Source organism: Dermacentor variabilis, chromosome 7, assembly GCF_050947875.1.
Source record: "Dermacentor variabilis isolate Ectoservices chromosome 7, ASM5094787v1, whole genome shotgun sequence".
In the NCBI taxonomy this organism is placed as follows: Eukaryota; Metazoa; Arthropoda; class Arachnida; order Ixodida; family Ixodidae; genus Dermacentor; species Dermacentor variabilis.
In genome coordinates, this window is record NC_134574.1 from 1,290,327 (window position 1) to 1,302,726 (window position 12,400).

The 12,400-nt window shown below is 44.9% G+C and overlaps 2 protein-coding genes across 4 annotated transcripts in view; both read left to right on the top strand.

Annotated features, from left to right (window-relative positions):
- Positions 1–12,400, top strand: part of LOC142587280 (sarcospan-like) — a 578,002-nt gene that overhangs the window by 395,596 nt on the left and 170,006 nt on the right. The window lies entirely within an intron of this gene.
- Positions 6,757–9,996, top strand: LOC142587182 (uncharacterized). Its single transcript, XM_075698064.1, has 2 exons — positions 6,757–7,145; positions 9,594–9,996. Exons 1-2 carry the CDS (start codon positions 6,859–6,861, stop codon positions 9,994–9,996), a joined length of 690 nt encoding a protein of 229 aa, XP_075554179.1. The 5' UTR covers positions 6,757–6,858.

A 12,400-nucleotide genomic window follows, 5' to 3' on the forward strand; every position in this document is an offset into this window, starting at 1 on the left:
TTCCAGGATTTTTTTTTCTGGAGAACCTCATACACACCGTTTTCTCGAGGGTCAGTTTCATTTCCCATCGCTCACACCACTCGTGTATGGCATATAAGTCGTTTTGAATTACGAAGCAGTCACTTTCAGGTGTAACTTTACGGTATAATATACGGTCATCTGCAAATAACCTAATATGGGGCTGTACATTTTCATTAATGTCATTGATATAAAGTAGGAAGAGAAGGGGCCCCAGAACTGATCCCTCAGGTACCCCTGACGTAACATTAGTTATTGCAGATTGTTCGCCATTTACGACTATATATTGTCGCCTCTCGCGTTAACATTCGGCGATCCACGCAATAAATTGGGGATTAATATTAAAGCTGGTTAGTTTTTGCAGTAACAGGTAATGTGAAACGGTGTCAAACGCTTTTTGAAAGTCAAGAAAAATACAGACGACCGATGATTTGTCATCCAGGGCAGCGGCTAAGACATGTTTGAACTCTGCTAGTTGTGTGACGCATCATAATCCTCGTCTAAATCCATGCTGATTTGAGTTAAATAAAGAATTACTATCTATATGTTTGACTACTGCAGTATATAAAACATGCTCTAGAACTTTACGGCCCACAGAAGTTAGTGAAATGGGACGGTAGTTATTAATAACGTTGCGCGGGCCAGTTTTATGTATAGGAGCAACCGATGCCATTTTCCAATCAGCCAGAAGTGAACTGTGTTTCACGGACTTCTCAAAAATAATTTTCAAGTACATTGACACTATATGAGAGCAAGACTTCAACATAAAATTGGGTAAACAGTCAGGGCCCACAGCTTTTGCACAATTTAAATGACGCAGCTGTAATTCAATGCCCCAAGCTTCGATCACTATCTTAGGCATGGGTGTGGATTCGTGTTTCAACAATTTCAGATCTTTTCGAGTATCTGTTGGGGCAGAGAACACTGATGTAAAATAAAGATTGAACAACTTGGCCTTTTCTGTGGCGTCGCAAATTGTAACATCACCATCGGTCAAAGCGGGGATAGAAATGTTGTCTTTTTTATTTCGTTTTATTTGTTTCCAACGTTCCTTGGGACTTTGCTTTATCTTACTTTCTATTGTTTTAAAGTAGGCTGATTTTGTTTGGATTGTAGCGTTGTTCAGCTCCCGCGTTGCCAGTTTTAGTTTACATAAGTTCTCTTTAGAAGGGTATCGTTTGAATGAACGGTAAATTCTTTGCCTACGCTTCACTAAAACATCCAGTTCTTTAGTGTACCATGGCTTACTTCGATTACGCTTTCTAGTCAATACCCACGACGGAACAAACTGGTTGCGCCGTTCAAACATTTTTTCTTTAAATAGAACCCATAGGTTTTCCACAGAATTCTCATCCGCAAGTGTTTCGAAGACAACGAAATACGCTTCCAGGGAAGTATTGATTGCTTGGATATCAGCCTTGGTGTAATTGTACATGCACCGACTCTTCTCATTGTAAACGCTTACATGTTTCATATTTACTTCGCTTAGCTCGATGTCATGACCACTTATCCCTGGCAATATTTCAGTGTTCTGGACCATTTCTGGCATATTTGTGAAAAAAATATCTAGGATGTGACTTCCTCGCGTAGGTTTCAGCGCAGTTTGTTTTGTTGACAGGAGGTTCATAAAATTGGCAATTTCAGATTTGAAGCTAGGGGAGCTTCCAGAGGCTATCGGCTGTTCATTCCAGTTGAGATTAGGTAGATTAAAGTCCCCACCCACAATGATATATGATTGCCTCGCATTGGGCGCTCACGGGAAGACTACAAATGAAACTGTGCAGGGTGATTTGGGCTTGACTAGTCCTGAAGTGAGGGAAGCTCGCAGTAAAATCGAATGAGTGAAAAACTACTGAGGAATATGGAAGAAAGCAAATGGGCTGGGAGAATGCTGAGGTATCTGTACAGGAAAAACATTAAGGCACAGCGGAGGAAGAGAACTAGGAAGCTTAACAACAAGTAAGCGGCCTGTAGGGTGCGCAACACAGCAACAAAGAACGTCAAGCGGATTCAGAGAGGCTGAATTAATCTCATGGGTGGCGGCAATGGAAAAGAAACTTGCCATGAGTAACTACTTAAGAGGAAAAACGAAATCAGGAAAGAAACGATTTATGATAAGTCAAAGGGAAGCTCATTACTTTTCGATGCGACATCGGGATGCCTTAGAACACGCACCTATAAAGCGAGATATAAGAAGGCGGAAGAAGCATGTGCTTGCTGCGGAAAAGCTAGGGAAACTATGGAGCATGTTTTATAAGAATGTTAAGACGTCTACCCAGCGGTCGATTTGGGCACCACTGGCCTCCTTGAAGCCCTTGGGTTCAGCGAGAGCAGTGGAAAAGTAAACATGACCGCAGTAGGTATTAGCAAGAGGTGACTGGCGGATTGGTGGAAGAAAAGTAGGGAAACAAGAAAAACCGGAGACGTACAAAAGCACAGGTTGCAATAGGGGATCAAAAATTTGGTTGTGGGAGTTCATCGTTTTTTTTTCTTTTCTGTTGTTTAAGCTAGGCAGGTCGTTAGGCAGTATAATAGAAAGAGCTTGGTGGCGCAGCCCACCGGCCCGTTCCAAAGGGCACGCTTGTAGCATCCATCCATCCATCCAGACATCCATGCGCGGATGGGTTGAGACCTGGCAGACAGGTTAAGACATAATGGGTCCAGACCAGGCAGGTGCTTAGAGGATATTTTTTTTCTATCCCACTGCCTAGAGCTTTCAGTAGCTCAGAATAGACCTTCATGGATAGGATTTCTAGATATTATGGTAGCCTACAACAACATAGACAGGGAGTTGTTATGGGATATTCTCAAGCAGCAAGGTATATATGATTTCGTGGAGCTGCTGAGAGATATATATGGAGACAACCGAATACAAATTGTATGGAAAGGTCGAAATTGTAATGAAGCTGCTGAAATTCACCAATCACTGAAGCAAGGATGCCTTGTGTTTCCATTGTTGTTCACAATTTATGTTAAGCGCATAGTGAGTCAACTGGAAATTAGTCTTTTAGGATTTGATTGTCGTAGATGCGCAATGAACAAATCGTTCAATAGAAGGTCCCCCAACTGATGTGCGCGGATGACAAGCGCTACTAGCGTAGAATGCAGGAAATTTACAGGAACTGGCCAATATGTGTGGTAACGCAACACCAAATCTACGTGTTAAGCTTAGCACAGAGAATTCAGGAATTTCGACCTTCAAATAAGAGTCGAGTAACTACGTGGTGTCAATTCAACAGAAAGTCATGCCCATAGCCAAGAAATCTCGGCATATACATAATTGAAAGGAAGACTTGCTCAAACTCATTTAGACAATCTGAAAATAAAAGGCAAGCTGAATGCAGCATTAACGAAACTTAGGGCACTTTGGGCCTACAATAAGTATTACGTGGAACGCGGAATCTGGATCATCGTGCCCGCGCTGACGTTCGCAAATGTCATTCTGTGCCTAAAATTGGGTACATTGTCCAGTTTTAACTTAACCAACGATCAGTGAGCCACTTTCTTTTGCAGCCCATGACAAAACCACAAATAAGGCAGTGCAAGGGGATATGGATTCAGCCTCATTTGAAGTAAACTTGAAATAAGTTTTGAAAAATGACTCAGAAACATGTACTAAAGTAAAAGGCCGGCTAAAGCGCCCACCTATCTATATCTAGAAAGCGTGGACACATAATGGAGGAAGAGATGAAGAAAGTTGCCATCCAAGTACTGGCTAATTGAAAGTGCAGATAGACAACTATGAGTAATAACAAACAAAGTGAGAGAAACAGCGACAGCGACTTGGGTAGCAAGGATGGAAATGAAAAAGAACATGGAGATTTAGAAAAACGAGAAAGAGGAATTAGAAGGGAAAATATCACGAGAACACGAAAGGAAGTGCCTTGCTGTTTGAAGCTTGAGCTGGTTGCCTAAGGAAAAACGTGCAGGAGCAAATATTTCCAATTAGAGTAGTCATGTGTATGCTGCAGCAAAAATCTGGAGACTACTCAGCACATCCTAGTGGAACGCGAACGGATTCACCCAGCCTGACTAGTGCGTAACCTACAATATCCAGAAGCACTTGGATCTCAAGTAGACGGAAGTACAACCGGTCAGCAGCTGACATAAACTAGGGACGTTTACAATATTGATGGGAAAAAAGCAGGTGTGACCGGATTCATTATATGTATAGGCAGCTGTGATAGATAAAAAGTATAATAACAGGTATACGAGACTGCTAGCAGAAAAAGTATTGATAGCATACCTGAGTAATTCAAGCACTCTATATCACGATTCGTCCCCGCCCCGTTTAAAAGGGGTTACGAATTAATCTACATCATCATCGCATCATCATGCGATGCGTCAATATATTGCGAAATAAAAACACGTATAGAGGTGCGCCCAAGCTTCGCATCGCTGAGTATCCTAATGTCAATGATTTTTTTTTCCGCCAATAATCTAGACGTTTCTTGCTTATCTCGACTGCTGACCGGTTGACGCTTCCGTCCACTTTAAACTCAAGCACTTGTGCAAGGTGTACGTTACTTACGGTTCTCACTGGGTGAGTACCTTCACATACCATTAGGATTCGCTCAGTGGTCTCTGTATTTTCGCTTCACCATACACATGCCGCGTCATGTTGCAAATATTTGTTCCGGTAAGTTTTGTCCTTAGGCAACCAGCTCAAGCCTCAATTAGCAAGGCACTGCACTTTGTGTTTTCGTACAGCTTTTGCCTTCCTACTTGTTCCCATTCTTGTAAATCTCCGTAGTCAATTTCGTTTCCACATTTCGGATCTAATTCACTATCTCTGCTTCTCCTACTTTCTTTTCGATGACTCCTGGTTTGCTGTTTTACACTTTCAATTAGGATCAGCCTGGTGCCATCTTTGTGGACCTCTTACCAGTGAACTTTATATTAAAACAGCAACAGCGCAACACAGGACGAATGAGTAAATAACACAGGACAAAGTGCCGTCCACAGATGAACGGACAGATGAGCCAACCAGCCCCATTGAACGCATTCCTCCCAGTGAAATGCATACGTTGCATGGACATCCATGGGATGTCCTTGGCTGGATCTAAGGCACACCCATGAGACCTCCCGTTATGTTACTTTATTAAGAATCAACGTCGCTGCAGGCTGCAAACGGCGGTTTAAATCACTTCGCAGAAAGCTTGCCTGCACATAACACTTGGATAGTTGAAACATACTATAGGTATCCTGTATTCATAGGAATCGTAACATCGACGTTCTTCTGAAGCCGTGCTGCGACTCTCACGAGGCATACGCTGCCCGTAGCCTTCTCATAAAGTTGTCATTAGAATAACATTCATTTGTACATTCAAGTAACAGATAACGCACATATTTATTTTTTTTTTATTTACATGTACCTTACAGGCCTTCGAGAAGGCATAGTGTAAGGGGGGAAGTACGGTAACATATTAGTATGGAACCGGGAAAGGAATAAACATCAGCATAATGAAAGAAGTACGCACAGAACATGGAAAATTAATACATTAGCAAATACAATATCTAGAGCAGTAACAATAAATGGTAAACAACAACATAATAGCATAATAACATTGTAAACATTCTTGCATGTTATACAGTAGTAAGTGTTGTGTCGGCGATAGCGCGCCTGATAAGCAGACTGCTGTTAGTGCGCATGTGCGCACAAGTACTTATAATGTCTTGCTATGTGCGTGAACCGTTGATTCTAGATGTAACCAGGAGCCCGTAAGCTTCGGGCAATAAACACCGTTTTCCTGTTTTGATCCCTTGCCTGGTCACCCACTGACATGAGACACAACACTGGCGACGAAGATGGGATCGAAGGCCGCTGTCAGTTTGGTGAAGAAGGCAAGTCTTTTCAAAGTCAGCCTCTGTTCCAAGTTGGACTTTGAAGAATGCTGATTTTGCGGCTGTCTGTGCATGGATAACAAAGAAGCGACAATGCAGTCGACTGGACAGCTTGGCCAGATGGAGTCATTTGATGTTACCGCAAGTGACTGGACGGCATACAAGGAGAGGTTGACATCTTTTCTGATTGTCAACAAGGTTCCTGACAGCGACAAGGTGCACGCATTCCTCAGCATCATCGGCCCGCGAACGTATGGGCTGCTGAAGTCGTTGACGGCGCCTGACCTGCCGTCGGCTAAAAGTTTCGAACAGCTGAAGAGCATCTTGGACGCCCACCTGGCCCCAGTGCCGTCCGTAATCGGCGAACGAGCCAAGTTTTACCGCAGAGCACAGCATGAAGGTGAGCCCCTGCCGGAATATGTTGCCGAACTTCGCAAGTTGTCTCAGACCTGCCAGTTTGGAGCCAGTTTAGACGAAGCGCTGCGGGATCGTTTCGTGTGCGGACTGCTCCGTGAGGACGTGCAGCGAGTACTTTTTACCGAGGGCGACACGTTGACGTTCTCGAGAGCAGTGGACCGCGCTCTGGCCATGGAAGCAGCCCGGAAGAATGTCGCCGAGACTCGAGTCGTGGAAGCATTGGCCACACAGCTGCGCAAAGTTGAAGACGATAGTAGAGAGGCACATGCTGATCTGTACGAGGTGCAAACGAGAGCTGGTAAGCCGCTACTAGTTTGCTACCGCTGTGGTTCCCCGAGCCACACTCATGCAGTATGCCCTCACATTAACGATACCTGTTTTAAGTGTTCGAAGAAAGGACACATTCAAAGAGCCTGTCGGAGCAGCAACAGGCAATGTCATGACGGGTATAAGAAAAAACGGAGCCTGAAAACGCTAAAAGTTGTGACACAGGAGCCGACTATCAGCATTTCCAAACAAGGGGCTGCCAGCCGCGCTCCCATTTTTGTTAAACTAAATATAAATGATGCACCGGTAGAAATGGAACTCGACACGGGAGCTGCAGTGTCAATCATGCCTTTCAAGCAGTTCAAGAAGCGGCTTCCTTCTACCAGCTACCGATCAACTGACGTCACCCTACGCACCTATACCGGAGCACTCGTCCGACCTTGTGGCGTCGCGGTTGTCAACGTGCAGCATAGTGGACGGACGGCGCAGCTGCCGCTCTACCTCGTCGACCAAGCAGGACCACCACTGCTAGGACGAGAATGGCTACACACACTACGTCTAGACTGGGACAGCATTTGGGGTCTGAACTACATCTCAAGGTCAGTGTTTGACTCGTCTTCTCGAACGAAGGAAAGGCTCGATTCCTTGCTAGCCAAGTACGAAACTCTGTTCAAGGATGAGTTAGGTGCTATCACAGACGAACGGGCCGAGCTGTTTTTCAAACCAGACCACCGGCCGAAGTTCCTAAAAGCAAGGAATGTGCCGTTCGCATTGCAGTCAGCTGTAGAAGCCGAGATAGCAAAATTGGTTGAACTAGGAATTCTCACGCCAGTGAATACAGCGGAGTATGCCACGCCCGCAGTGCCCGTGATAAAGAAAGATGGCAGCATACGCCTATGTGGGGATTATAAGACGACGATAAACCCTTCACTTGACATCACACACTACCCGCTGCCTAAGATAGATGATCTACTGGCAGCGCTGGCCGGGGGGCTACATTTTACGAAGATCGATCTGAACAGGGCATACCAGCAGGTATTCATGGCGGAAGAGTCAAAGAAGTACTTGACATTAAACACGCAGAAAGGTCTGTTTACAGTTAACAGGCTACCTTTCGGAATTGCGTCAGCGCCAGGTATTTTTCAGAAAATAATGGACACGATGCTGAAGGGCCTGAGCGGAGTGTGTTGTTATCTCGATGACATTCTAGTCACGGGAAAAACCGCTGAAGAACATTTGATAAACCTAGAAGCTCTCCTGAAACGTCTGTCAGAGCGAGGTGTCAGGGTGAAGAAAGAAAAATGTGCGTTTTTTCAAAACGAGCTCTGCTACCTGGGGCACAAAATAAGTGCGGAAGGAATCGCTGCGTCACCGGACAAAATTGAGGCAGTTATTAAGGCTGCTGCACCGACAACAAAGCAGCAACTGCAGTCCTTCCTAGGTGTCGTCAACTATTACGGGAAGTTCGTACCTAATTTGTCAACTGTCGCTAACCCTTTGTACCGGCTTTTGCAGAAGGACACTTCGTGGTGCTGGGACGACCGCTGCCGCGCAGCGTTCGAGCAAATCAAAACAATGTTATCATCACCACAGGTGCTGGCCCATTACGACCCGGATAGACCATTGAAGCTGGCCTGTGACGCATCGCAGTACGGAGTAGGTGCCGTACTTTCCCACGTTTTCGAGGACGGTAGGTCTCGACCGGTTGCTTTCGCATCGCGCACGTTGTCCGAGTCGGAGAAGAAATACAGCCAGCTTGAAAAAGAGGCATTGGCCATAATTTTTGGCATAAAGAAGTTTCACTACTACATTTATGGTCGATCATTCACTCTAATCACGGACCATAAGCCGTTACAGCAAATTTTGGGACCAACAACTGGGATCCCGCCTATTGCAGCTGCGCGATTACAGCGTTGGGCAGTGACGTTATCGGCGTACAGCTACAACCTTCTCTTTAAGAAGTCAGCCGATAACGCCGAAGCTGATTTTTGCTCCCGGTTGCCGCTTCCCTATGTCAAGGACGAGACGCAAGAAAGCGAAGAAACTTTTTATACATTGCGACTGGCCTCCCTGCCAGTGTCGAGTAAAGAAATCGCGCGTGCCACGCAACGCGACAACGAGCTGGTACAAGTAAAAGAATTCATAAGTACAGGTTGGCCAAGATCCGTCAGTGAAGACAGGCTGAAACATTACGTCACCAGGCGCAATGAATTAACCTTGCATCAAGGATGCATATTGCTCGGAACACGAGTAGTCATCCCCGCAAAACTACAGAGTGCAGTTTTGGAAGAGCTACACGAGGGTCACCCAGGTATAGTTCGCAGCAAGGCGCTCGCGCGAAGTTATGTCTGGTGGCCGTGTATCGAAGCGGATCTTGAGCGTATGGTTCAATCATGTGCAAAGTGCCAAGAACAACGCAGCGCCCCTGGCAAAGCACCACTACATCCGTGGTCCTGGCCCACAGCGCCGTGGCAACGCATACACATTGATTTTGCAGGACCCTTTCAACAATCCATGTTTCTCATAGTGGTCGATGCCCACTCCAAGTGGCCGGAAGTTTTTGTGATGCCGTCGACTACTACAGAGGCCACAATTCAGTGTTTAAGAGATGTTTGTGCACGTTTCGGTTTCCCCGAGACAATTGTGTCGGATAACGGGCCACAATTCACGTCACAGGACTTCAAACAGTTCGTCCGAGATATGGGCTGCCGACACGTGCAAACAGCACCCTACAATCCTAGCGCAAATGGGCTCGCGGAACGTTTCGTGCAAACTCTGAAGAATGCGCTGCGAAAGGATGACACGTGCCAACCACTGAAGGTAAAGTTAAACAAGTTTCTGCTCGCCTATCGGAACACTCCTCACGCTACAACGCACGAGGCGCCGGCCAACTTGTTGTTGGGTCGACGTTTGCGTACGCGCCTTGACGTGCTCAAACCTGTGGTGGGGGAGAGGGTGGCTTACGAACAGTTCAAACAGACGGTGAACCGACCATGTCGAGTGCGCGAAGTCGCTCTTGGTGATCATGTTCTCGCACGCAATTACAGGGGACAGCCAAAATGGATGCCAGCAGTAGTAATGGCCCAGACTGGACCAGTCTCTTTCAAGGTTCGTGTATCAACCCCTTCAGGATGCTTGGAGTGGCGGCGTCACAAGAACCAGTTGCTTCAAAGCACGACAGTGCCTGCGGAAAACGTCGTTCAAGACGATGAGTTCTCCGCGGGGCCACACAGCGACCTCGGATCGGGACCAGCTGCGGAAAACTCCGTTGAAGGCGATGGGTTCACCGTGGGGCCACACAGCGACCCTTTTCAGTACCACCAGCTAGTGTTTCTCTCTCACCACCGATGTCGCAGGCTGACACCGCACGGGGTGACGAGGATCGACGCTACCCAATTAGAAATCGTCGACCACCTGATAGGTTCCAAGCAGGAACGTGAACTTTGGTAGTTTCATAATAAAAGCGGAGGAAGTGTTGTGTCGGCGATAGCGCGCCTGATAAGCAGACTGCTGTTAGTGCGCATGTGCGCACAAGTACTTATAATGTCTTGCTATGTGCGTGAACCGTTGATTCTAGATGTAACCAGGAGCCCGTAAGCTTCGGGCAATAAACACCGTTTTCCTGTTTTGATCCCTTGCCTGGTCACCCACTGACATGAGACACAACAGTAAGTATTGTAAAAAAATTGGGAGCACTGAAATTCTTTAACTTGTAGGGAAAATGCAAGAAAATTACAAAAGACTTGACGTGTTTAGACGGTTGAAACGGCATATTTATTGGTTAGCACATTGCGAAATGCAGCGTGTTTAGATTGGCATGCAATGGTATCTGGTAGTGCGTTCCATAAACGGACCGCACGGGGCAAAGCTGAAAAATTAAAAGCGTGTGTTTTGCCATAAATTCGGGGGTAGCTGAACTGATTGTTCAGTCGTTGTGACGTCGAGGATGCTCTTTTCAGGTTTGATAAGGTTAAGCCAACTGTGTGAACAAATCTATGAAATAATAATAGAAGGGAAATATCACGGCGAGTAGTTAGTGGTTGCAATGAAAGATCGATTTTTATTTGGGTTACACTTGACTGGTTACTATAATTTTTAGAAATGAAACGGCTCACTCTATTCTGGATGCTGTCCAGGAGTTCGATGAGGTAATTTTGATGAGGAGACCATATACAAGAGGCGCACTCAATTTGCGGCCGTACAATGGTTACGTAAGCTAGTTTTCGTAGTGGTAACGGCGCACTTCTTAAGTTGCGGCGCAGAAATCCTAATGATCTGGAGGCGTTAGCTGAAATGGAGGTAAGGTGGTTAGTCCATGAAAGATTGTGTGTAAGGAGCACTCCTAAGTACTTATATTCTGTGGTGTGGTCAACTATGTTAGAATCCAGATGACAAGAAAAGTGAGAGTTAACAGTTTTTCGAGAAAAGGTAACTAGTTTGCACTTCGACACGTTTAGGAACACGAGCCACGTAGCACACCAATCACTGATATGTGCAAGATCATTTTGGAGTGCCGCGTGGTCAGAGGGACAGTTAATCGAACGATATATAATGCAGTCGTCAGCAAATATTCGTACAGAAGATGATATATTGTTCGTTAAGTCGTTAATGTAAATTAAAAAGAGAAGAGGCCTAAGTACACTGCCTTGAGGTACACCAGAGGTGACGTCAGAGAGGCCAGAGGAAAAGTTAGCAACAACAGTGAAGTGTTCACGATTAGTAAGAAAATTACGAATCTATGATAGGGTTAGTGAGTCGAGTTTAATTGCTGAGAGCTTTGATGTCAGGTGACTATGGGCTACACGATCGAATGCTTTCGAGAAATCTAAGAAGATGCAGTCAATTTGTTTATTACTGCTCATATCAAAGTGTAAGTCTGACGTGAATTCTAGTAGTTGGGTTTCGCAAGAAAATCCTTTTCGGAAACCATGCTGTTTCGGGTAAAAAAAGTTATTACATTCAAGATGAGAATATATATGGGATGCGATAATGTGTTCCAGCATTTTGCAGCAAATGCATGTTAGTGATATAGGACGGTAATTATCACTAGAACTCTTGTTACCTTTGTTAAAGACAGGAACTACTTTTGCTATCTTCCAGTCTGTAGGAAGCATACCAGTTGTAAGCGATTGGTTACATAGGTGTAGCAGAATTTTGGTTGATACTAGTATTGTGTTTTTAGTATTTTAGAATTTATACCATCTATACCACAGGATAAAGACATCTTAAGGTGATCTATAAGATCGACTACGCCTTTTAAAGTGATAGTGATGGGAGCCATGTACTGGAAATCAAAATCGGGAACAAAAGGTTCTCGGACATTGACTGTCAGGAATAGATGTGTTGTTTTTATCCTGCAATGAAATATTACTCCACTTATTACTAGGGTTAACTATGTTCCAGAATTTTCTTGGATTGCTTGTAAGAATTCCCGGTAAGTCTTTTGAAAAATATTTATTCTTGGCGACCAATAAAGCTGTGCAGTACTCTTTTAGATAGCTTTTGTATTTATCCAAAGCCAATGTTGTTTGTACGCGCTTTGCATTTTCATATAGACGTTTTTTTCTTGTTTCTCATTCTGTGAAGAGTTTTAGTAAACCATGGGTTGGAATTATTGTTAGTTATAGTAACAAGAGGAACGTGCTTTTCAATCAATGTAGACAACTTATCTCTGAACAGAACCCAATTTTCGTTGACAGATCTGCTGTAAAAGGATGGCTCCAATACATCAACAAAGAAGATGTCTAGTTCAAATTTGATGATATCATAATTACCTTTATTGTAGTCTCTAATTTGCTTTGTTGTGGAACCGGTGGGCGCCCACGGAATGTCAATGGTCACTTGGAGTAGCTCG

Bases quoted from the DNA above. Each gene is read 5' to 3' on its own strand.
- LOC142587182 (XM_075698064.1), top strand. From the start codon at position 6,859: ATGGAACTCGACACGGGAGCTGCAGTGTCAATCATGCCTTTCAAGCAG. The intron at 7,146-9,593 runs GTCAGTGTTTGA...ACGCAATTACAG, and splicing joins GGTCTGAACTACATCTCAAG to GGGACAGCCAAAATGGATGC.